The sequence below is a fragment of the Spermophilus citellus genome, assembly GCF_964194105.1.
Source record: "Spermophilus citellus genome assembly, chromosome: 2".
In the NCBI taxonomy this organism is placed as follows: domain Eukaryota; kingdom Metazoa; phylum Chordata; class Mammalia; order Rodentia; family Sciuridae; genus Spermophilus; species Spermophilus citellus.
The window spans coordinates 178,970,541-178,997,032 of record NC_138183.1 but is presented as its reverse complement, the minus strand read 5'-3'; the positions used below and the strand labels follow the sequence as shown (position 1 = coordinate 178,997,032).

General features: G+C 36.0%; 1 protein-coding gene across 5 annotated transcripts in view; it reads left to right on the top strand.

The window, feature by feature from the left end:
* FOLH1 (folate hydrolase 1) overlaps positions 1 to 14,488 on the top strand; it is a 61,452-nt gene extending 46,964 nt beyond the window's left edge. For 4 of the 5 annotated variants that reach the window (XM_081281609.1, XM_081281608.1, XM_081281607.1 and 1 more), the window contains 7 exons: positions 3,158 to 3,225; positions 5,781 to 5,872; positions 6,654 to 6,744; positions 8,586 to 8,850; positions 9,131 to 9,212; positions 12,478 to 12,570; positions 14,146 to 14,488. In XM_081281609.1, coding sequence (XP_081137735.1) covers positions 3,158 to 3,225; positions 5,781 to 5,872; positions 6,654 to 6,744; positions 8,586 to 8,850; positions 9,131 to 9,212; positions 12,478 to 12,570; positions 14,146 to 14,335 — 881 coding nt within the window. In that variant the 3' untranslated portion in view covers positions 14,336 to 14,488. Of the gene's footprint in view, positions 1 to 3,157; positions 3,226 to 5,780; positions 5,873 to 6,653; positions 6,745 to 8,585; positions 8,851 to 9,130; positions 9,213 to 9,330; positions 9,458 to 12,477; positions 12,571 to 14,145 lie in introns of those variants that run through there. The other variant, XM_081281610.1, reaches the window with a different exon arrangement.
* Positions 14,489 to 26,492: the final 12,004 nt, after the last annotated feature.

Here is a 26,492-nt window from a genome sequence, read left to right as displayed (position 1 = left end):
TGTAGCTCAGTGGTAGAGCACCCACCTAGCATGTGTGAGGTACTGTGTTCAATCCTCAGTACCACATTAAAAAAATAAAAAGATGAAGGTATTGTATCATCTAAAAAAAAAAAAAGAAGAAGAAGAAAGAAAGAAAAAAGAGAAAAAAGTGAAGAGTGGACTTTTAGAATATTTTCCTTAATGTGTTAGAAATTTAGGAGAACAAACTTATTGTAGATTTGCCATGTTAACAATTGGAATACAGTACCTTATTTATCTATCTATTTTTGGCTTCTATTTTTTAAAATGTTTAAACTTTGTCCCTTTTAGATATACATGACAGCAGAGTATATTTTGACATATTGTACATACATGGACTATAACTTATTCTAATTATGGTCTCATTCTTGTGGTTGTAATGATGTGAAGTTACACTGGTTGTGTATTCGTATCGGAACATTGGAAAGTTATATCCAGTTCATTCCATTGTCTTTGCTATTTCTGTCCCCCTCCCTTCCCTTTCTTTTCAATTGTCTAATCTACTGAACTTCTGAAATATAGCACTTTGATGGAGTTAGTTTGGCATTTATACTTCTTCTTTGTCCATGTGTCTGAGCTACATCATCCTAAGTTCATTTACAGGGGTGCATTTCACCCATCATTTCCTCCTCCTCTTGAACTAATGTGATGGCCTGGCCTTTCACAATAGACTTCCTGAATTTATTCCTCTCCCTGCCACTTCCTTCTTATGTGACTTCAGGTTATTGCTTTCTGCATCTATTCCTCACTTCTAAATAGATTACTGAGAGCACCTGTCTCCAAGGGTGAGTTACTAAGGCAAAAGGAATTAATGATGGCAGAGCTCCCAGACCTTCCTTGCAGAGTAAATGTTCAAAAAATTAATCTTGATTCTTATTGTTACTACTACTTAAAATATATGAACAGATGAAACATTTGTGCCCTACAGAATGAATACTCCAAACACAGTCTTCAAATAAACAATATTCTTTTTATTGTAGTTTTTAAGATTTGATTTTTCATATATTTTTAAAAATTAGTGGGTTTAGCTGATTTACAACATCTGCCTGGAATTGCTTCATTGTATTCTTGTAGTTTTCAGGATTAAGAAGAAAGGATATAATATGTGATTGGATCATCACTAATCTCATTTTGTTTTATATTAAAATTTTTGTTAAATTCCCATTTCTCAAATAATACAATAAACCATATTCTTAAGTTTCTTATGTTAAGATACAAAATTTACAGATAAAGGAAATTCCAGTCATGAACCACTCTTAAACTTAATACCTTCTCTATAGTCTTCGATTGGAGGTGTTTCCCTCATGTTGATATCCAGAATATAATTTAGCTCAAGCAAAAGTGGAACAGATCCTGTTTCAAGTGCTTTATAGGTAAACATTTATTTAATACAATGACCCTGTGGTTTATTATCGTCATTGTACAGGAGACAAAACTGAGACTCAGACCTAAAGTAACTTTCCCAAGGTCACAAAGCCAGTGAAGGTTGAGGTTATACCCACACTCTGCTCTTTCAGCTGTATTTTTCTAACCACTATATGTCATTTCCTATCCCTACTTCATACAGGTTTGAGGTATCATATTATAGCTAAGTGGTTCTACAAGTTACCTTTTTAATTCAGCAACATCTTATAGAAAGCTTTTCATGTGGCCATTGAACATTGGTTTACTTCACTTTAAAAACCAAAACAACAACAAGGATGACAACAACAACAAAAAATCTCACAAAAAGTCAAACAACAACAAAAGAACTTCTACAATATTTTCAGTCGAATATATAAATTCTCTAAATGAAGGTCAGATTGTTTCAGCTTGTTGCAGAAAATATCCTTCATCTGCAGCTTTTTTTCTGTGTAAGGAGAATGAAGGGTAAAGAGAAACAGGTGTAACTACTTGGTCCTGGGATACATGCATTTGAATTGTAACAAATGCTGCCAAACTATCCTGCTTCCCTTACTATGCTCTTAGAACACTTCTGATTTAAAAATTACATTGGCTATATGTGCATATTTTTTCTTCCAGATGAATTTCAGAATTTTTAAATCAACTTTTCAAGTTCCAAAACCAGTTCTTGTTGGGTTGTCACTGTTCTTTTCCTTTCTTTTCTTTGTTTCTTTTCCTTTTTTTTTTTTTTTTTTTGAGAAGTCAATTATTTTATTTAGTATCCTAAGAAGACAATAGAGTTGGTCTTCATATCCATGGGTTCCACATGACACTGTTCTTAGTCTCAACTTTTGTTGTTCCCAGACATGAATCTTGAACTTTGAGATAAAGGCTACTTGCTATGCTCTGAGTGTGTTGTATGTCTTTACATTTCTGGGAATTGGTGTACATGATCTCTTAGCTGTGAATGTCATTTCTTTTTGGTCCAGTTAATTCTTTCGGTTCAAAAAACTCAGTTGAAGAGTCACATTTTTGTTGTAACTCTCTACCTATACCTCCCTACACCCCCGATGGAGATACTCCCTGTGCTACCAGGGTTTCTAAGAGCACTTCTCCTGGCTGCTTCCCTTTACTCTCACCCAGCAGCCCTCAACTCCTGCAGGAAGAATGGAGAGTCCACCTCTACTCTGTAGAATCAGCTTTAGAGCAGCTAGCTCACAATTTTATTTTCACAACAGATGTTTATTGGGTAATTGCTACAGTTCTGACTGTTGGAAACACTAAGGATATATTAGCTAATAAAAGACCACCCTGGTTCCCATGGAACTTATGGCCCATTGGGAGGGCAAATAACAAAAAGACAACTATTTATTATATTAGATAGGTGAGGAATTTAGGGAAAAAATAAACCAATGTCAAGAGAGGAAGAATGTAGCCAGGATAGGGAGTGGAAGGAGCATGCTGTTTCAGATAAGATGGCCATAGGATATCTCTCAGAAAATGTAGCATCTTACTAGAGGAGGAATAAGTACTAAAAACTTGGAGAGATGATGTGGGTTGTTTCATACACCATGCTGGGGGACATGAGGAAGATGATGGGTTTTATAGAGTGAGATCAGGAGCCATTCAAGAGTTTGATATAAATAAATTTAGTTTTTGAAAGGATCATTTCCATCTAGGAAGTTAGCAGTGGTCTTTGAATAAACAACTGAGAGAAATTAAATGAAAACCAATGTATCATTTTTCTGTCTTTCAGGAAACTACACCTTAAGAGTTGATTGTACACCACTGATGTATAGCTTGGTATACAATCTAACAAAAGAGGTAAAAAGAAATATATATATCTTAAGAAAATCTAACTTCTACAAATAATGTTTCCTTGAGGTGCCATTATGATGCTATTGTTGTTTTATATAACTCATCTTTTTTTTATGTAACAATCCACTCCTCAGAATGTCACATCTAACATGCTGCCTACACACTACCTTGTCTCCCCCCATAACATATTGAGGCAGCCTGTATGTATCATTATGTTTACTATATTCTGTTTAAAAATGAGGAAACTGTTGAGAAATGATAGCCACCCTAGTCACCCAAGGTGTACAGTTGCTGAACTGGGACTTTCTCCTATGGTTTATGTCCTTAATTTTACAACCAGTTTCTCCTTCTTAATATACTGTTCCCAATTAATTCAGGACTCAGGAAAACCAAGTGTTCTACATGATGGAGACAGAGTATGCATTAAAAACAACAAATCATTTTGTGGCAGAGGCTAGATGAGACTAAGTAACTTCCTTCTCAACATTTGCCTTGGACTCCAATCCCCTGGCCTCAGTGAGCCTGAATGATACCTCAATGTTATCTTAATTGTCACAGCACAGAGGGCACTGAACTTGGTAGAAAGGTGGATACCTAAATTTCTATAGGACAGGAATCTCTTTAACCTTCATACTCCATAACTCTGGTCCTAATCCAAGTTAGTAAGAATGAAGGGGGTTTGGCATGACAGATTTTTGTTTCTGCTAATTGTCTGAAGTGAATGGAAAGAAAACAATAAGGACAACAGAAAACCTGTTCACTGAATAGAATCAGAAATAAACAATGTAATTTCCAAGAAAAACAATTTTTCAGGAGGAATTATAAGTTATAATACATGTCATTAAGCTTTGGTTTCAAAAGCATGGAATTCTATTATACAAGTTCTATTGAAATTGAAAAATCAATTTGAAAACATTTATTAGTCTAGCATTTATGAGCTCCATTGTTTGGTTGGAGTTTTATAAATTACCACACAACATACAATATTTAAGTATCTGAGACCTGGTATTTCATAAATTCCCCCTATTCAAGTAATTCACAATACATGCTAAGGAAACTTGGCAGTTATTTTTGTTTGCTAACTGATTTTGTGGACTCTGGTTATAATTGCAAAAATGTTGCTCTCTAGGTCAGGTTTGAAGTATGTGGTGCTTAAAAATTTTAATTCTTATTTGTTTTGGGAGGATAATTTGTAGTATTTCAAATTTTGCTGGTAAACTAACTACTTGGTGGTATATTTTTACACTGTTTAATATATATATATATATATATATATATATATATATATATATGTATGTGTGTGTGGGTGTGTGTGTGGGTGTGTGTATCCCCCCCCCCCCTTTGGCTAATGGAGTTATCCTATTCCTTATGTGAAGTTTGATATTAAATTATAAGCTTGAGTGATATAATTGCTTTTCATGTTTTATAAATTTAACTTGTGTCCCTATAAACTTTTGCATATACATCTCTTATAGCACATAGGATACTGATTTCCACATTTTCTTGGCCACCCCTACTGTAGAAAGTTTGTTATGTGCCTTATTGGTCTATGAATCCCTGGCATTTACAAAGCTCTTAAAAAATGTAGGTGCTCCAAAAGGTATCTGAATTGCACTTTTTGAAAATTAGTTCATTTGACTCTCATTAATAGAAAATACAAACACTTTATACCATTATTGTTCAATTATCTGTAAATAACTGGAGAATGTTGGTTTAGTTTGCTGCCTAATTTTGGTACAACTTGTAATATTCTGGGTCTACAATTCCATAAAAATGTAGAATTGTAAAATAGGTCATGTTTTACTTCCTTATTTTTCTCATTTATGAAACCAGAAAATGAGTTTAATGTTTAACACAATTACACAAATACTTTTTGAATAAAATATTTATATTATACTTTATATGCATATATACATATATTACTTAATGGCTTTGACAATCTTTCTGACAAGAAGAAGTCCTAAGAAGAATACATTCTGGGGGCTGGGATTGTGGCTCAGAGGGAAAGCACTCGCCTTGCATGCATGAGGTGCTGTTTTTGATCCTCAGCCCACATAAAAATAAAATTCAGATATTGTGTCCTCCTATAACTAAAAATATAAATATTAAAGAAGAATATATTCCCTTAACCAGTTCACTTCCTTTTATTTTCCTTTTCTAAGAAAAGGGAAAATATATGGTTTTGAGAGTCACCTAGCCCAATTCAGAAAAGTAGACAAAACAAAATTATACATTTTCTAAAGACAATGGTTTGATAATAATTTGATGTGGTCTTCTTTTCTATGCACCTTATGGATTTTTCTTAATGTAGTCATTCCCATACATAATAACATGAGAATTCCCATTTAATATCAGAATCTCATTATTGTAATTCATTTATTTATTCATTTGCTGGACCACTGGGTGACACCGCAACTCCACAGTTTTTAAGCACTGCTAATATAAAGATTGCATTTCTTGTTTTGTGTAACTATAATTAACTTCCTGGTTAACAACAGACATGTAAGTTTTACTGCATCTATTTTTTAAAGTATTTTCCTTTCTTCCATTAATTTGTGTAGCTTCAAAGCCCTGATGAAGGTTTTAAAGGCAAATCTCTTTATGAGAGCTGGAATAAAAAGAGTCCTTCACCTGAGTTCAGTGGCATGCCCAGGTAAATAAAACAGCAACCCAGCTTTCTGCTCGATTTGATTTTTTGACTGGGATTGTTTAGAAAATATCAGAATATTTTCTTTCAATCATAAATTTAAAAATTAAATTTCAAAATGCTCTAAGATCAGATAAAACAAATGCTTAAGAGTCTCAAATCCAATATTACGATGTGTTTTGAAGTTAAATCTGTCGGCCATCAAAAAATGAGTGTTATTAGAAGGGGTACTTGCATATGGTACATAAACATAAAGTTAGAATAGAGATAATGGTAAAAAGTAATTCTCATCATATTTCTATCACCTGATCGCTTGTCTTTTTTCTGAACACCACACAGTTAACAGATACTTTGGTTACTCTAATATTGAACACAAGCATTACTTCTGCATTGGTTGTATCCTCACAAGCAAGGGAAAAGAACTATCTCAGTTGTTTGAGAATGTTGATATCAACAACATGTATAATTTAAAGTAATAAATGAATAATTTACATCTGAATTACCTGAAAAAACTGGTTACTTATTTCACTTTATCACATACCACAAATACAGATGTTAAATGAAATAATCTAAAGGAAAATATTTTTAAATTTCAGGAATCTTTTTTAAAAGGAACTTATAAACTAGTCATAAAACTGGATATTTTGTGATCAAATTAATGTTTCTCTCATTCTTTTCTGCATGTTTAAGAGTGTCATAATAGGGATGGAGTTTAGTTTAATTGATCTTTAATATAAAATTGATGAAAAATTACTCTAAAATAATTCTGTTTTTTTCCCCCTAAAAGGATTAGTAAATTGGGGTCTGGTAATGATTTCGAGGTGTTCTTCCAAAGACTCGGAATTGCTTCAGGCAGAGCTCGATATACTAAAGATTGGGTAATTGTCTTTCCCTAAATTCTTCAAGATTATTTATGTATCTATTTTAGCCAAACAAATAATTTTGCCTTCAAAAAGTGGCTCAAGCATTAAAGGAGGTGAGGAATATGAAGACAGAATGAGACATGGTAGGGCTTGGCAGTGCTGCTCCTATGTGGGGTGGGTCCTGCATCTGATGTCTGAGCCCTTGTTCACTGCCCCTGGCCCCAGTACTCCTGACTGCAAACTTCTTTATGTTATATTAAATATTTTTTTCTATTTTATTTGGTGGCATTGCATTCATAAAGTCATTTAAGTCATATAGGAATTGTCTCTTAAAATGTTTATATTAGTGAATTATAGTTATATGTAATATTTGGGTTCATTTTGATATAGTCATAGAGGCATGGAATATAATTCGTTCCATTTCAGTCCCCAATGCTTCTTCTTGCCCTCCCCTGCTCCTTTCCCTTTTCACTTCTTCTAGTCTAATGACCATCCTTCTATTTATTTATCATTTTGTTAAAATCGGTGCTTTGTAGAACATAAAGGTGGAATGCAGCTGTACGCACATGACATAATATTTTTACTTTTAATATCATTCAAAATTAATCCATATAAATACCTATATAAACATTTCTATTTTTATCTCTTATAGATCCAATTATTAGATTAATCTTTAAAAAACAAGTGACATAATGCACAATGAAGATATGAGTCATATGCCATTCCTTTTGTTGTTGCTACTACTATAAGTTTATATTTTTATTTTTATTAAAATAACATAGATGCATAGTTTATAAAACCTCATAACTAAAACTAGTAGCTTCTTATATCAGTTTGGTACTTGTCCCACTTGATTTCTATTTGTCAGGTGAAAATTCTTTCAACTTTTACTTTTTAATATGTATCTACCTCCATCTTTATAAATTATCAACAACAAATAAATGATCAATATCAAAAATTCAAGCACTTTGGAAAATGATCAAAAGGCATAAATCAGCAGTTTGAAAAGTTTTTCTTTTCTTTTTCTTTCTTTCTTTTTTTTCTTTTCTTCCTTTCTTTTTTCTTTTCTTTTTTTTTTTTTTTTTTTTTTTTTAATATACTGAGAGCTAGAACCCATGGGATTTTACCACTGAACTGCATTCCCAGTGCCCTTTTTACAATTTTTAGTTTGAGGCAGGATCTTCCTAAGTTGCCCAGGCTAGCCTTGAATTTATTATCCTATTGCCTCAGCCTTCCAAGTTGCTGGGATTACAGGCATGCACCACTGTGCCTAGATGAAAAGTCCTTCCTTATTGGCTTTTTCTTATACTGTTGACTTTCCTTATACCTGTCTGACCATCCCTCCCTCTCCATAGTGAGATTCTGCATTTACTTCTGAACCCCTCACTGCTTGGACAGTGTACTTTTCCACACACTGTTCATCAGAGAATAATTTTTTAATAGAATTTCAGTCTTTAAAAAATTCCACATATTTCCCTATATAATATTGTCATGTTTATTTACTTACTTCTAATAGTTTGGTCTTCTTAAATTATTTTTATTCAAATGCAACGCTTTTCTTGACTTTTCCTCAGTCTCCTAAAACATTTTCACATCTCTGCTATGGTTAAAGACAAGTCTGTAAGGTGACTCCAAAAGAATGTTTTTATAATATTGTTTATGTCACACATGCATATATTTGACTTAGTACAAGCCTAGAGTGAGTTTAAATACTGTAATAGTAGACCCTTATTAAGTAGCACATTGAGGTATTTAAGTACTTCCTTTTATTTATTATTGGTAAACATTAACAGTAAATTAAGTGCTATGTATTTTATTATAAGCTATCTTACAAGAGATATGTGTTTCTTTTGTAGAAAACACACAAATTCAGCAGCTATCCATTGTATCATAGTGTCTATGAAACATATGAGTTGGTGGAAAAATTTTATGATCCAACGTTTAAGTATCACCTCACCGTGGCCCAGGTTCGAGGAGGGATGGTGTTTGAGTTGGCCAATTCCATAGTGCTTCCTTTTGACTGTCGAGATTATGCTGTAGTTTTAAAAAAGTATGCTGACAAAATCTACAATATTTCAATGAAACATCCACAGGAAATGAAAACATACAGTGTATCATTTGGTATGTTGCACGTCCTCTTTCCAATGTCATTATTTATATGTTTCCAGTAATTTTTGAAATGCAATGACCTTCCTTAGGACATTTATTTTTTATTTTTGTTCTACATGATGAAGTATTCTGTTTACTTGTGCACATGTACTTTTCGTGTCATGACTGCTCATATACCTTGTAAGACACAAAAGAGGATGATCTTCTATATTCTCACTTTTTTTTACCTATGTAACAACATCATTAGAAATTACATTCTTAAAGCTCTTGCTGATTCCAACTTCTATTTCAGATTCACTGTTTTCTGCAGTAAAGAATTTTACAGAAATTGCTTCTAAGTTCAGCAAGAGACTTCAAGATTTAGACAAAAGCAAGTAAGTTCTACATTTATTTATGTATATAATGGATATAATTAACAGGAAATACAAGTTGACATTTTGGTTACAAAAGCATCTTTGGGACATTTTGACTGTGTTTGTGTCCACTCTACAGCACCCTGTGCAGGGTTGCCTACCTCCTAAAGACCTATCTCTGACATTGCTTAGTGAACTGTCCTGCTCAGAGATGCCAGTGTCTTCTTGCTGCCAGCTGATGAGGTACAGTTTACCACCTAAACACTGAAGGGTCCTCCATGTGTTACCCCAGATCTTTTTTTTTAATCTCTTGTTCTTTCATTGTCTGTGCATCACACTTCAACCAAATTCTCTTATTTCCAAAAACATAACTTCTTTCTACCTCTTCTTGAAGTTATTACCCCCATGCAGAAATCCTCATCTGCACCTCCAGCTGGTAAAATTCAATGTATCCAGAATACGAATTAATTTGAAACCATTATTTATGTTAAACATTATATATGTGAAATTTATATATGTTAAACATTAGGATTAATCCTATGTAAAATCATAAATGTAAAACAATTTGAACAAAATTTTAAAGTTGATAATGTGACAATACTAAAATACTATCAACTATGCAAACTATGCAAATTTCAAGACTCAGCATAGAGTTCTTATATTTTAACTTAGCATTTCCACTTATTTTTTTCCTTAAGGATATCGTCTTAAGTTTTGATTAAAAAGATATTACCTAGAGAAAGATAAGAATTATAAAATTATAATATCAAATAAATAAAAACAACCTAATGCCCAGTAGGGAAAGAATTTACTGAAAGATCTCTACCAATTTGAACATTTTATAACCATTAAAAATAATCATTTCCCAACACCAGACACACAAAAAGCAAAGCAAAAATTATTCTTATAAATATTATGAATGTGAATATAATAACATGTGAGTTAAACCAAAAACATAAAAATTATGTACGTTAAATTTTTGACCAAACAGAAAAACTTCAGGGGGAAGCAATTAGTATAATAATTGTGTTATATTGACACTAGTATATAGGGAGAAGATTTTTTATCCTTTATATTTTTCACCAAGTTTTTTATGTATAAAAAATAAGAGAAATGCCTTTTTAAGGGGATCCCAAACACCATGTATTCTACAAAACTGATTTTTCTATCTTCAAAACAAATGATGTTTCCTTCTCTGACAGACTACCTCATGGCTTGAATTATGTTTTCTGATGGAACTCAGCTTGACTATCCTTGAGTATTTCTATTTGTGCCTGTCCTCTTTATATGATAATTAAGATACAGTGTGTGTCTTTCTTTGATGTTTAGGGATCCTGGAACACCTGTATGTTGCATATAATAACAGTAAATGTCAAATAAGGAAATAAAGTGCACGTTGAGTTTCTAGACTGAAACTTTGAAATCTAAAAAGACACTTCTGGCCCTGCTTTTCTTACATCAGTGTTTTTGCTCATCAGAGAACATGAGGTGTTGACTCTAGTACCTTCAGGCTTACATAATAGTCAACCTTAAAATATATAATTCTCTTATCCTTTCTGGAGAGGCTGGCATGCTCCAGGAGTGAAAAGACTGTTTACTTAGCTGTCTTGAGTATTAGCAACCCAGGGTTACTCCAAGTTGAATTCAGTTACTATACAAAGAACCTATGAAGACTTTTAGTGGTAGCCACAAGATGAGAAATCCAGACAGAGAAAGGGAGAGATAGAAATAGAGATAGAGATGGAGATGGAGATGGAGACAAGAGAGAGAAATATAGTTGGGTAAGAGGAAAGGAGAGAAAGAGAGAAGGAGAAATAAAAAGAAGTGAGTGCGTGTGTTTGTGTACATACCTGTGTGGATCCACATGACCTCTTGCATTTACAGCAATGCTTTGTGAATTTGATTCAGAAACCTATAACTTCATATTGAAATTATCTTTCACTCTAATCCCCTTTGTTTATATGGGCTGCTAACAGATAAAGTCTATGCCTCCTTTATACTTTCAAAAATACTGAATTCATTATGATAAAAAATAAATGTTGAAAATAACTTAAATCTAAATTATGGGATCTTAGTTATTTCTATTTTTGTTTTGTTTACATAGTGCAGCCAATAGGACAACATTGGTGACCTCCTATTTCACTCAACAGCTTTCTATTTGCAAATTTGGGAACTTGATAAGCTGTTGATTCTTAGTTCTGTTATTTATAAAGTGGAGCTATTGCTGGGCACAGTGATACACACCTGTAATCTTAGCAAGTCAGGAGGATGAGGCAGAGGATCATCAGTTCAAGACTAGCCTCAGTAACTTAATGATGCCCTAAATAATTTAGTGAGACCCTGTCTAAAAATTTCAAATAAAGTAGAATTAAGAGGCCTGGGGGATGTGGCTTAGTGGCTAAGTACCCCTAGGATCAATCCTCAATTGATCAATCCCCAATTTAATTAAGTAATTAAAGTCAATTAGAAAATTATATTTTAAAAAAGTGGAGGTAGTATCTTTCCAACATGAAGGACTGGCCTGAAGATTAAAAATAATGTATTATGTTAGCATTCAGAACTGTGATTACTAAGTGTCCTCATTGTTAAAAACAACATAAATATTAAGAGCAAATTAAACCAATGAATAAAACAATTATTCCTTTTCTAGTTTGTTAATTAAATTATGACACAAGCAATATATTGAATTCAAAAATCAGTGTGAAACTATTTAGGACTGTTAGATTAATTTTGATTATGCTGAATCATTTTTATTACAATAACAAGCATACCACCAGCGTTTGCAATGCAAATTCTGTGGTATTGTTGGATACATTGTAGGCTTTCCACTACCTTTGAAAGAACACAAAGACACCATCTCTTATGCTCATGAAGTTTTATCCTTAATAACAAGAAAATGTCATGAGTTGTCACTTAAAAAAACATTTATAATTTGCCTGGCACCTTACAAAACATTTATTAATTGTCTCATTTAAATATTGATATGACTTCCAAAGTAGATAATTAAGCTTCCTAAGGTGAAAAAAGCCTTCCCCGAATTCATTTTCTTAGATTTACCACTTACTAGTTCCACTTATACAAAAATTACTAACAAATGTTTCCTTTGGCACAAGTCCCTGCTTCCATAGTTTCATAAGTCTCAGCAAAATAGAATTTTACAAGATATCAAAAATATGATTATTACCTGTTGTGGTTATTAATTTGCACATTATAGGAATTTTAAATATTTTTGCTTGCAGGGTAGTACAATTTCATTCACTTATACCTATACTAATTTCCTTTTTAGCCTAATATTATTGAGGATTATGAATGATCAGCTGATGTTTCTGGAACGGGCATTCATTGATCCTTTAGGGTTACCAAACAGGCCTTTCTATAGGTAAGAAAGAAAATATGACTCTTCACTTTAATATCACATTTTAAAAATGTTGTGCACTGTGGAAAAAAATATAAAAATTGATTTCTTGCAAGCTAATAGAATATTTCAAAATATATATAGTGTCAAGTATACTATATTGGGTTTCCAAATAATGTAATATGATTGTTATATTTCTTTCTTTTTTGCATTTTTTGTGTCTGATTATAAAAAAATGTTTACTTTAGGAAATGTAAAAGACTCAGAAAGACACAAACAGAAAATAAAAATCTCTCCAATCAAGTTTATATTTTCTTACACGATTTTAACCCTTGTTCTATTTTAAATATAATTGTTTTTATATATATGCATGATAATAATAAATTTAATAAACATGCATTAATAGGTAATAAATATATATTTATTTACTCCCTAAATTTGTTATTAAAGGTTTTTCCACCTAAATTTTGTCAAATGTGCTTATTCTGATAAGTACCCACTGCCCCCAGGTTGCCTATACTGTGAGTACTGCAAAATGGGTTATGTTATGGAACAGCCAGAAGTGGCGCCACCTTTCCCTGTAGGGACTGTCAAAGGGTCAGGAGTTGGGAGAAAAGGCATCATCCAAACAGGGTGACTATTTTGCCCTTGGTAGCATGGTTGTGTCTCTTTAACACTTTACCTTGTTACTTTGCAACTTATCCTCTTTCAGGGCTAGCACATGACCTGGCTTATCCTCTTCAATGAAAGTCTTCTTTCTAGGTCTTTTAAACATCACAAATGGTTTTTAATGATTCTTCATGCCTTCAGCTAAGCATTAAGTCACATTTAGAATATGACTTTTTAAAAAATAGAAAAAAGTTGGTTGGCTGTTTTTAAATGGGAATTTAATGATCACAGCAGTGTTATAAGGCCAGAGGTAGTGTGGTATAGTAAAATTCAGTACTTATTTTTTATTCGCATTGATACAAATAATTTAATTACAGTCAGTTTCGTCCTCTGTGAAACTAACAGCAACTTTGTAGAATTCACTTTTAAGAATCAGAAAAATTGGCCAGGTGTGGTGGCTCACATCTATAATCCCAGCAATTTGGAAGGCTAGGCAGGAGAATCACAAGTTCAAGGCCAAACTGAGCAACTTAATGAGGCTCTAAGCAATTAAGTGAGGCTCTGTCTTAAAATAAAAACTAATAGTAATAACGTAAAATGAAAAAGGGCTGGAATATGGGTTAGTGTAAAAGCCCTTTGGATTTAATCCTCAGTATAAAAAAAATAAAAAAAGAAAGAAAGACTTACAAAAAATTGTAGTAAATTCTTGAAGAATACTAAGCACAATCTACACCAGGTAATCAGCAGTTGTTTATCCTTGTTACTACTGGTGTTAGTCTGAACAACTTTGAGCTATCTATTTAAAGTAAAAGTAGTTAATACATATTTCATAGACTAGTCTTTGGAGACTAGTGAACTTATAAGTTTGCTTGCCAAAGGGCTTACTCAAAGTATAAATTTAGGAATATGAGATCCAAGATTGTATGGTGCTCCTCTTTCTTTCTTGTATGTCATTTGTGCAACTAACAACAAAGTATTTTCTCTGGACAGGCATGTCATCTATGCTCCAAGCAGCCACAACAAGTATGCAGGGGAATCATTCCCAGGAATTTATGATGCTTTGTTTGATATTGAAAGCAAAGTGGACCCTTCCAAGGCCTGGGGAGAAGTGAAGAGACAGATTTCTATTGCAGCCTTCACCGTGCAGGCTGCAGCAGGGACTTTGAGAGAAGTAGCCTAAGAGAGTTCTCTAGAAACCTCAGGTTGAATTGGTATGGTATATCAATTGACAAATTAAGAAATAAATGTGGGAGTTTTTTTTTTTTTTTTGTGTGTGTGTGTGTGTTTACCTTGTTCTTTGTTATTCTGGGGACAAATAAAGAAAAAATAAATATTTTATTGTATAATTATGTAATTCTGAAATTGAAAATTTGGACTGAGTATTAAAAGTAAAGAGAAAACCTTAATATAATAACACTCTTATCCAACAGTATCAGGAAATCAAGTCAGGTGCAGCCTTTTGAGATCTGATCACATTACTGCACACATGGAATTCCATCAGCCTGTTATGGAGCACATGGGAACAATGCATGAAGCTGCTCTGCCCTAAAGCTCAACCCTGCTTGTTGGGAGATTGTGATCTAATCATGTTTCTAGTTAATGTAGTCACTCTGGACCACAAAGGATAATTACTTTTGTATTAATATTTTATTATATATATGAACATTGTATTATATATTATGTGTAATATAATATATAATATATTAATATTGTATATATAATATATAATCAAATGAACATTTCTAAATCCAACAAGAAATATTAAGTACCATTTTCAATAGTTTTGTAACCCATGTTTTGCTGACCTGTTGTGCCTTTTGTGCCAGACATAATCACTTTTTAAAATTTTATGTTTATCTTTTCTCAGTCTCTCTTTGTTTCCAACTCCATCTTTCCCTCCCTTTCTCTCTCTCTCTCTTTTTCTTTAGTACTACTGGAGATTGAAACTAGGATTCAGGGACACTCTACCTCACTGAGTTACATTCCTGGTTCTTTTTTATTCCTCATTTTTGGGATAGGTCTCCCTAAGTTCTAAGAAACATCTGAAGTGAGTAGCAGCTCCAAAGCTCTGAATGCAGGATAAACTGAGCATATGTTTGTTCCTCATTCATCCACTGGTCCACTAAAGTTGAGAGAATGTCTTCCTCTTATCACTATGGACCTCATATTTCCTATGGAACAGACTTAAGTATGCCCGGACGGGAGATGAAGCAAAGAAAGTCTGCATGACAGCTCATTAAGACTGATGGCAATGTCTGGACTGATATGACTTACCCTGATAATTTTATGACATCATCAGTAGTGACAAGACTAGAGATGATGTCCATCTGATCTATAACACCAGGGATCACTTTGCTATTTATTGTAGTAACCTGAGGAACTCCAATATAAGTTGTGGAAAGTGAGAAAGATCGTTGTAGGTAAAAAAAGAATCCCTTGTCTGGTTATCCACAATGCTCACACCATTTGTACCCTGATCTCCTCATGGAAGAATACAGTGATCTGTATGGATCCTGGAGATGCTAACCTGGGAAGTCCTGCTGTGATCATAGCAGAGAGACATCCTGCCTCTTTTGATATGGTTCATGTGAGTGATACCACCTGGCTTGTCAACATATTTGTTAATGACAAAAGCAACAAACTATGCATTTTGCTACCCCAAGAAAAGGAATCCATCTGTCCATTCATGAAGAAAGAGACTGGTGGCCAAGTAAACTAGTAGTGAAATGGTTTCTAGTGGCATGTTGGAGAATTCTCAATAATTACAGATAATACAGTATGATAAATTGCGAAAATAAAAAAATATAAGTATGTTGCTAAGAAGAAGCCAAAACAATTCTGACCTCAAAACAAAACAAAATTTTGACTTTGTGTGTGTGTGTGTGTGTGTGTGTGAGAGAGAGAGAGAGAGAGAGAGAGAGAGAAACTGTGTAAAATTAGCTAAAGGGTAAAAACAACCATGGTTTTTAATGTAAGGTGGCCCCATCACTAAAGTAAAAAATTATAGAAGGAAAACAGAAGATTTCCCTATACAGCCATCCTAATGAACACATGCCACGTGCTAGTGTAACTTCATTCAAAGAATTTTATGCTAATGTTCAGTCCTCCATAAGTATTAATATAAAAAATATAGTTGGTTCTATATTAAATATTAGAGCAGAATTTTGAAATAAATTGTCCAAGAGGCTTCTTGCACCTGAAGCTTCCTATTGAATAGACTGGCATCTGCCAATATTGTCTTTTCTCTACCAAGGCTAACTCTGCCAATCCCTAGAACAGTGCCCCACTCAGAGCCAGAGCATCCTATCTTCTTTGTTAGATAAGGTCATATTGTTTGCCCTTGAACACTTTGATTCTCATTTTCCCCTCTGGAGAGGGTGTGAGTGAGCAGCCCACCCACAATGACAACAGTGCTTCATCTCAGCACAGATTCTCAGTATGGGAAGATTCAGATTTGTAATATAAAAGAATGACTGCATTTCATAAATACCTCACTGCACTGTCTCCAGGGGTCTCAGTTGCCAGGATTAACTAACAACTGTTGCTCTAATTCTTTGTTTTTTTTTTTTTGTTTTTTTTTTTAATTTTTTATTGGTTGTTCACAACATTACAAAGCTCTTGACATATCATATTTCATACATTAGATTGAAGTGGGTTATGAACCCCCAATTTTACCCCCAATGCAGATTGCAGAATCACGTCAGTTACACATCCACAATTTTACAAAATGCCCTATTAGTAATTGTTGTATTCTGCTACCTTTCCTATCCCCTACTATCCCCCCTCCCCTCCCCTCCCAACTTCTCTCTCTACCCCATCTACTGTAATTCATTTCTCTCCTTGTTTATTTTCCCATTCCCCTCACAACCTCTTATATGTAATTTTGTATAGCAATGAGGGTCTCCCTCCATTTCCATGCAATTTCCCTTTTCTCTCCCTTCCCCTCCCACCTCATGTCTCTGTTTAAAGTTATTCTTTTCATCCTGCTCTTCCTCCCTACTCTGTTCATAGTTGCTCTCATTATATCAAAGAAGACATTTGGTATTTGTTTTTTAGGGATTGGCTAGCTTCACTAAGCATAATCTGCTCTAGTGCCATCCATTTCCCTGAAAATTCTATGATTTTGTCATTTTTTATTGCTGCATAGTACTCCATTGTGTATAGATGCCACATTTTTTATTATCCATTCATCTATTGAAGGGCATCTGGGTTGGTTTCACAGTCTAGCTATTGTGAATTGTGCTGCTATGAACATCGATGTGGCAGTATCCCTGTAGCATGCTTTTTTAAGGTCTTCAGGGAATAGTCCTAGAAGGGCAATAGCTGGGTCAAATGGTGGTTCCATTCCCATCTTTCCCAGGAATCTCCAAACTGCTTTCCAAATTGGCCGCACCAATTTGCAGTCCCACCAGCAATGTACAAGTGTACCCTTTTCTCCACATCCTCGCCAGCACTTGTTGTTGTTTGACTTCATAGTGGCTGCCAATCTTACTGGGGTGAGATGGTATCTTAGTGTGGTTTTGATTTGCATTTCTCTGACTACTAGAGATGGAGAGCATTTTTTCATGTACTTGTTGATTGATTGTATATCCTCCTCTGAGAAGTGTCTGTTCAGGTCCTTGGCCCATTTGTTGATTGGGTTATTTGTTATCTTATTGTCTAATTTTTTGAGTTCTTTGTATACTCTGGATATTAGGGCTCTATCTGAGGTGTGAGGAGTAAAAATTTGTTCCCAGGATGTAGGCTCCCTATTTACCTCTCTTATTGTTTCTTTTGCTGAGAAAAAACTTTTAAGTTTAATTAAGTCCCATTTGTTGATTCTAGTTGTTAACTCTTGTGCTATGGGTGTCCTATTAAGGAATTTGGAGCCCGACCCCACAATCTGTAGATCAGAGCCAACTTTTTCTTCTATCAGACGCAGAGTTTCTGATTTGATATCAAGCTCCTTGATCCATTTTGAGTTAACTTTTGTGCATGGCGAGAGAAAGGGATTCAGTTTCATTTTGTTCCATATGGATTTCCAGTTTTCCCAACACCATTTGTTGAAGATGCTATCCTTCCTCCATTGCATGCTTATAGCCCCTTTATCAAATATAAGATAGTTGTAGCTTTGTGGATTAGTCTCTGTGTCCTCTATTTTATACCATTGGTCCACCCGTCTGTTTTGGTACCAGTACCATGCTGTTTTTGTCACTATTGCTCTGTAATATAGTTTGAAATCTGGTATTGCTATACCGCCTGATTCACACTTTCTGCTTAGAATTGCTTTTGCTATTCTGGGTCTTTTATTTTTCCATATGAATTTCATGATTGCTTTATCTATTTCTACAAGAAATGCCGTTGGGATTTTGATTGGCATTGCATTAAATCTATAGAGAACTTTTGGTAATATCGCCATTTTGATGATGTTAGTTCTGCCTATCCATGAACAGGGTATACTTTTCCATCTTCTAAGATCTTCTTCTACTTCTCTCTTTAGGGTTCTGTAGTTTCCATTGTATAAATCTTTCACCTCTTTTGTTAGGTTGATTCCCAAGTATTTTAGTTTTTTTGAGGATATTGTGAATGGAGTGTTTCTCCTCATTTCCATTTCAGAAGTTTTGTCGCTGATATACAGAAATGCCTTTGATTTATGCGTGTTGATTTTATATCCTGCCACTTTGCTGAATTCATTTATTAGTTCTAGTAGTTTCTTTGTAGACCCTTTTGGGTCTTCTAGGTATAGAATCATGTCATCTGCAAATAGTGATAATTTAAGTTCTTCTTTTCCAATTTTTATGCCTTTAATTTCTTTCGTCTGTCTAATTGCTCTGGCCAGTGTTTCGAGAACTATATTGAATAGAAGTGGAGATAAAGGGCATCCCTGTCTTGTTCCGGATTTTAGAGGGAATGCCTTCCACTTTTGTCCATTCAGAATAATGCTAGCCTGAGGCTTAGCATAGATAGCTTTTACAATGTTAAGGTAAGTTCCTGTTATCCCTAGTTTTTCTAATGTTTTGAACATAAAGGGATGCTGTACTTTGTCAAATGCTTTCTCTGCATCTATCGAGATGATCATATGGTTCTTATCTTTAAGTCTATTGATGTGGTGAATAACATTTATTGATTTCCGTATGTTGAACCATCCTTGCATCCCAGGGATGAATCCTACTTGATCATGGTGCACTATTTTTTTGATGTGTTTTTGTATTCGATTCGCCAGAATTTTATTGAGGATTTTTGCATCTAGGTTCATTAGAGATATTGGTCTGTAGTTTTCTTTCTTTGAGGTGTCTTTGTCTGGTTTCGGAATCAGGGTGATGTTGGCCTCATAGAATGAATTTGGAAGAGCTCCCTCTTTTTCTATTTCCTGAAATAACTTGAAAAGTATTGGTTTTAATTCTTCTTTGAAGGTTTTGTAAAACTCCGCTGTATACCCATCCGGTCCTGGACTTTTCTTGGTTGGTAGTCTTTTGATGGTTTCTTCAATTTCATCCATTGATATTGGTCTGTTCAAATTGTGTGTATCCTCCTGACTCAGTCTGGGCAAATCATATGACTTAAGAAATTTATCGATGTCTTCACTATCCTCTATTTTATTGGAATATAGGTTTTCAAAATAATTTCTAATTGACTTCTGTATTTCTGTAGCATCTGTTGTGATATTGCCTTTTTCATCCCGTATGTTAGTAATTTGAGTTCTCTCTCTTCTTCTCTTCGTTAGCATGGCTAAAGGTCTGTCGATCTTATTTATTTTTTCGAAGAACCAACTTTTAGTTTTGTTAATTTTTTCAATAGTTTCTTTTGTTTCAATTTCATTGATTTCTGCTCTGATTTTAATTATTTCTTGCCTTCTGCTACATTTGCTGTTGTTTTGCTCTTCCTTTTCTAGGGCTTTGAGTTGGAGTGTGAGCTCATTTATTTGTTGGTTTCTTCTTTTTTTGAGGAATGACCACCAGGCGATGAACTTTCCTCTTAAAACTGCTTTCATTGTGTCCCATAGATTCCGATATGTTGTGTCTGTATTTTTGTTTATCTCTAAGAATTTTTTGATTTCCTCCTTTATGTCTTCTGTAACCCATTGATCATTCAGTAATATATTGTTCATTTTCCATGTGATGTAGGATTTTTCCTTCCTTCTTTTATCATTGATTTCCAGTTTCATTCCATTATGATCAGATAAAATGCATGGTATTATCTCCACCCCTTTATATTTACTGAGGGTTGCCCTATGGCATAATATATGGTCTATTTTTGAGAAGGATCCATGTGCTGCTGAGAAAAAAGTATAGCCATTTGATGATGGTTGATATATTCTATATAAGTCAGTTAAGTCTAGGTTATTGATTGTGGTATTGAGATCTATAGTTTCTTTATTCAACTTTTGTTTGGAGGATCTGTCCAATGATGAGAGTGGTGTGTTGAAATCTCCCATAATTTTTGTGTTGTGGTCTATTTGATTCTTGAATTTGAGAAGAATTTTTTTTATGAATGTCGCAGCACCATTATTTGGTGCGTAAATATTGATAATTGTTATGTCGTGTTGGTGAATGGTTCCTTTTAACAGTATATAATGACCTTCTTTATCCCTTTTGATTAACTTAGTCTTGAAGTCGATTTTATTTGATATGAGGATGGCCACCCCTGCTTGCTTGCGAGGACCGTGTGCGTGGTATATTTTTTCCCATCCTTTCACCTTCAGCCTGTGTATGTCTTTTCCAATCAGATGTGTCTCCTGGAGGCAGCATATTGTTGGATTTGTTTTTTTAATCCATGATACCAGCCTATGTCGCTTTATTGGAGAGTTTAAGCCATTAACATTCAGAGTTACTATTGATATATGGTTTGAACTTCCATCCATGATTGATTGTTTATCCTTTTTTTAAAAAAAAAAAAAATTTAGTTTGTTTCACCATGATTGTCTTTCCCCTCGCCCTCTGTCTTTACTGAGGCACTTCCCACTGATGGTTTTGGTTATTGTTTTTCATTTCTTCTTCGTGTAGTGTTTTGCTCAAAATGCTTTGCAATGCTGGTTTTCTGGCTGCAAATTCTTTTAACTTTTGTTTATCATGAAAGATTTTTATTTTGTTGTCATACCTGAAGCTTAATTTTGCTGGATACAGGATTCTTGGTTGGCATCCATTGTCTTTCAGTGTTTGAAATACATTGTTCCATGACCTTCTTGCTTTCAGTGTCTGTGATGAAAAATCCGTTGTTAACCGTATTGGTTTACCCCTAAATGTAATCTGTCTCCTTTCTCTTGTAGCTTTTAATATTTTCTCTTTGTTCTGTATATTGGATATCTTCATAACAATGTGTCTTGGCGTTGGTCTACTGTGATTTTGTGTGCTCGGTGTCCTGTATGCATCTTCAATTTGTATATCTGTTTCCTTTTTTATTTCTGGAAAGTTTTCTGTAATTATTTCATCCAGCAGGTTACTCATTCCCTTGGTTTGAATCTCTGTACCTTCTTCTATCCCGATGACTCGTAAGTTTGGTTTCTTCATGTTATCCCATAACTCTTGGATGTTTGTCTCGTGATTTTTTACCAGCCTTTCTGAGTTGGCTAGACTCTTTTCAAGATGGTATATTTTGTCTTCATTATCTGACGTTCTGGTTTCTACTTGCTCCACTCTGTTAGTGATACTCTCAATTGAGTTTTTAATTTGGTTTATCGTTTCCTTCATTTCTAGAATTATTGTTTGATTATTTTTTATAATCTCTATCTCCTGATAAAGATGCTTAACTTCTTCTTTTATCTGTTTATGAAATTCATTCTCAATGTGTTCTTTCGCTGCTTGAATTTGCTGTCTTGTATGCTCCTTAAGGTTCCATTCCATCTGCCTAAGGTGTTCCTTGAGTTCTTTATATGACCATTTTTCTGATGACTCTAGGTCCTCCTGAATATTTAGGCTGTCCTGCTTTGTTTGTAGTCTTTTTCTTCCTTGTTTTTTGAAGCTGCTCATGTTACTTCTTGTTCTGTTTGACTGCTGGGTTACTGTTTACTCCTATAAATTAATTTGATGTTTGGGAGGAAAGGTATTTGAAGGGAAGGGGTGAAGTCACTAAAGAGAATGAGAGTAGGCAGGTAGAATTCAAGGAAAGGGGGGATAAGAGAAATGAAAAGACTAAAGAAGAAAAAAATAGGAACTAAAAAAGAAAAAAAAATTAAAAAAATAATAATAATTAAAAAAATAATAATAATTAAAAAATACTAATAATACTTAAAAGAAATTTAAATTAAAATTAGTAGAAAAAAAATTTTTAAAAAAATATTTTGTAAAAAAAAAATTAATTAAACAACAGGAAAGAAAAAAATGCAACTGAAAGAAAAACCCAAATCAAAAAAAAAAAAAAAAAGAGAGAGAAAAGAAAAAGGAAAAAAAAAAAAAACCTAATAAATGCCGTCTTAGAGTTTGATTAACTTCTATTCCAGTAGGTGGCACTTTGTCCACCAGGCCAAGTTTCTCCTGTCAATACGCGGGAACCAATCACTGTGCAGCAGCTCCTCCCAGACTGGGCGAGTCTCCAATCCTGAGTGTCTAGGGCCTCCTCTTGTGTCTAGTCACTTCCCACTTTTTCTCTAGCCAGGCCCCTCTCACCACAATACTGGCTACATGCCAGGTCTGCTGCTCCCGGGAGCCCTGTTTTCATGAACGACTGGGCACACTCCTCCAGTTTGCCCTTCCCTCAGACCCTAAGTTTGTAGAGGTTGGGGCTGAGAATCCTCAGCGGATTTTACTTGCCCTCCGGTATCCACTTCCCCGTAGCTGGTGCAAGAGACCTCAGCAGTCAGCCCTGGTGGGAGCGGTAGATCCGCGCCGCGGGACCCGCACCACCTCTGATTCCCTCGGGCTGGCTGTAGCACTCGTGGGAGAGCTGGGAGGGGCCCTTACGGGAGAGCTGGGAGTGGCCCTTAAGGTTTTCCCGATGTGTGGAGAGGGAAGGCTGTGGGATCACACACCTGTAGCTGTTGGTTTCAACGAAGTTATCTCCTCCACAGCAGTCTGATGACGTTGTTTCCCTTTGCTGGGCTACCAATGCAACGGGTGGGTCCTTCTCTCTCAAGCCCCGTTTCAAACCTGTGGCCACTACTTATGAAGACTCGGTAGGCATTTACCTTCGTATGATGAGAAGGGCTGACCAGTTGTTTCAGCCGGATGGATTAATGCCGAGTCATCGCTGTTTGTCTGCAGGAAGCAGGTGACCGGGAGTTTGAATTCAGCGGATCAGGGCTCAGTGCGTGTTCTCGGTTCACTTGGATTTTAAATTGTCTCTCATCTTATCAGCTGTTTCATTTAATTCGGCAGCTCATTCGCGTGGTGAAGAGTCTGCTCTATGGTGCTCTGTGGGAGGCGGCGGCAGAGGGGGTGCAGGTTGGGGGAGGGGAGGCGGCGCCTCGGGGCCCGGGTACCGGACACGCGGGAGAGCGGGCGGGGTGGGGGAAAGAAATTGAAATCTAGATTTAGAGACTGAGCTTGGGAGGAGAGACAGCTGGGGCAAGCAAGGCGGAGAGGCGGAGAGGAGAAGGAGATGGGGCCGATAGAGCCATGCACCTGGGGCTGCAGCCTTACTGCTCCCGCTGAAGTCGTGCTGGATTCCCTCCACCTTGGCTCATGACTTGATGTTTTTAATCACAGGCCTGGGCTCCGTCCCAGGCAGTGGCTCCGCGGGGCTCCGGCGGTGCGGGCCTGGCGGCGGCGGCGAAACCACACTCAGCCGCCCAGGGACCTCGGGGCCGCTCGAGCGGCGGGGGCCACTCGGCGCGGGCGCCGCGGACGACTCGGCGCGGGCGCCGCGGACGACTCGGCGCCGCGTCCCGGCAGGTCCATGTCCCACGCCGGCGACGCGCCCTCCTCCTCGCGCGGCTTTGGCGGGGCCCGGTCCGAGGCGCCGGCGCCGGCGGTCGGGGTACGGGGCCGTTCCGCTCCCTCCGGCTCCGGCTCCGGCGGGCCTGTGGTGGCAGTGGTGGGAGCGCGGAGGCGCGGGGTGGCCTGTTACCGGGCGGCGGGGAGGGACCGGCAGCACTCAGGGGAGCGCGGCGGCACGGCCGGCGGCGGCGGCTGTGGCTCCTCTTCTTCTTTCCAAGCCGGCACTGTGATTTCTTCCAGTCCCTGGGGACCCTCAGTCTTCAGCTGAAATTTGGGCAGATGCTGCTACAGGAGCTGTGGAAAGGCTGATCTAAGCTTTCCACCGCTGCCCGCTGCATTCAAGCCGCCATCTTGCCCCTAGATGGCAATTTTAAAGAATTGGAAAGTGTGTTGTTCTCACTTGTTTCTCCAAATATATAAGATAGTCAAAAGGAAGATTTTCAACAACTGGATTTTTATCTGTGGATGCAAAAATGGCAAATTGTTGCCATGTACCATCCAGTAGGGAAGCTGAAAAATATTGTGATGAAGGGGGCCTGAATTGGGAAAAGTCTTGGTGTTTTCCACAGCATATCTGTTTTCATCCTATAAGTTCAAGTTCATCCTTATGACATACCAAGCTGCAAGATATTTCTGAGTATGCTGCATACACAATGACAGGGATTTTATTTATTTAGAAGAAAAAAAATATAGTCACAACAGAATAAATACTCAAAAGAGTTCATGTTTAATGTAATAAGTATGCTTTTTTATTTTAATTCTAGGGATTAAACCCAGGAGCTTTTAACCACTGGACCACAGCCTCTGTCCTTTTGATTTTTTTTTTTTTTTTGGGGGGGGGGATAGAATCTCACCAAATTTCTGAGGGAATCAGTAGTTTGCTGAGGCTGGCTTTGAAATATGATCCTCTTGGCTTAGTCTCCAGAGTGGCTGGAATTACAGGTATGGGCCACTACACCAAGCTTAAAGTAATGTAATCTTTAATCAAGGATGTGAGGATACTTTGAGTTTCAATTAGGAGTGAGTACAATTCAAGATTAAATTCTGTTTTTCAACCTTGGTGATGTGTTGAACATTCCCTTATTTATTATCTGAGTAAGTGAGGGCCATATATAGAGATACAGTTTACATGTTTTTATTCTCTTAAGTGAACAACTAAAACATGAACAATTCTCCAAATTATGAAGATTCTTTTCAGAAATGTTCCCTTATTCTTACTCTCTATACCAACTAGATTTTATAGTTGACTCTCTCTCTCCCCCTCCTATTTATTTTACAGAGTCCTTTAATAGCTAAGTATCTTATTGAACTTTTCCCTCACTCTAACCAAAATATCTGACAAGAAAAACTTAGAGGATGAAAAGCTTTTTTGAGTCTCAGAGTTTGGTTTCAGAGGTTTCAATCCATAGGTGGCTGACCCCATTGCTCTTGATTAAGAGTGAAACAGCATTTCAGGGGGGAAGGGCCCAGCAGAGGGAAGCTCCTTCCCTTGTGGTGGCTGCAGGAAATGATGCAGGGGGGATGGCATCAGGGAAGATTTACCCCAGGAAAAATTATATATCTGCCTGGTAATTTTTTCCAGCCATTGTAAAAAGAATATCTTACCCCAATGATGCTCCTGAAAATACTTAATAACTTTTTTGTAAAGCATTTTGTGGTACTGGAGATTAAAGTCAGGACACCCTGCCACTGAGCCATATCCCCAGCCATTTGTTTGTTTGTTTGATTTATTTTGATAGAATGTCCCTAAACTTCTGAGGTTGGCCTTAATTTTGTGATCCTTCTGCTTCATATTTCCAAATCATTGGCATGATAGATGTGTACCATTTCTTCTTGCTTGTTACATATCCTTCCTGTCTTTCATTTTTATAGACTTATGTAACAATTACTATAACCTGGGTTAAAAAACAGAGAAGTGAAATCAAGGCGAGAACACTAGAATCCTCTCCATTTACATAAAAAATACAAGGCTTTTCTTGTTGTTTATTCATACTTCTTGTTTGTCTTTTGGCAAAAGTATAATTCTTCATAGAAATGAGAATAGAACCCAATGTGGAAAAGCAGATGAAATTGTAAGAGGAAGAGTTACAAAGTGAAAAAGAACATCACTGATGACACAATGCTAAGAAAGTAAAAATATGAAGGACATGCTGTGGAAAACAGTCAGTCAAGAAACTAATTGAGTTGGCAAATACTGTAGCTAAAATAAAATTGTGTGTAGCAAAATTAAGCAAAGGAATTACAACAGCATACATGAAGTACTTCCCTTGAGCCCTCAATGTTACCAGCAGTATCCAGTTTATGGCTCCAACTGTGGCTGGGAACTGGACTTGGAGAAACATCTTCCCACTGCTTTGCCCTCATATTCACCTTGATTCATGCTAATGACCAATCATTCAAGATTATGTGTTAATGTTACTGGACGATGGAAACTTTAGTACTTTCAAATCAGAAAATATTACTTTGGCTTCCAGCTAAACTACTGGT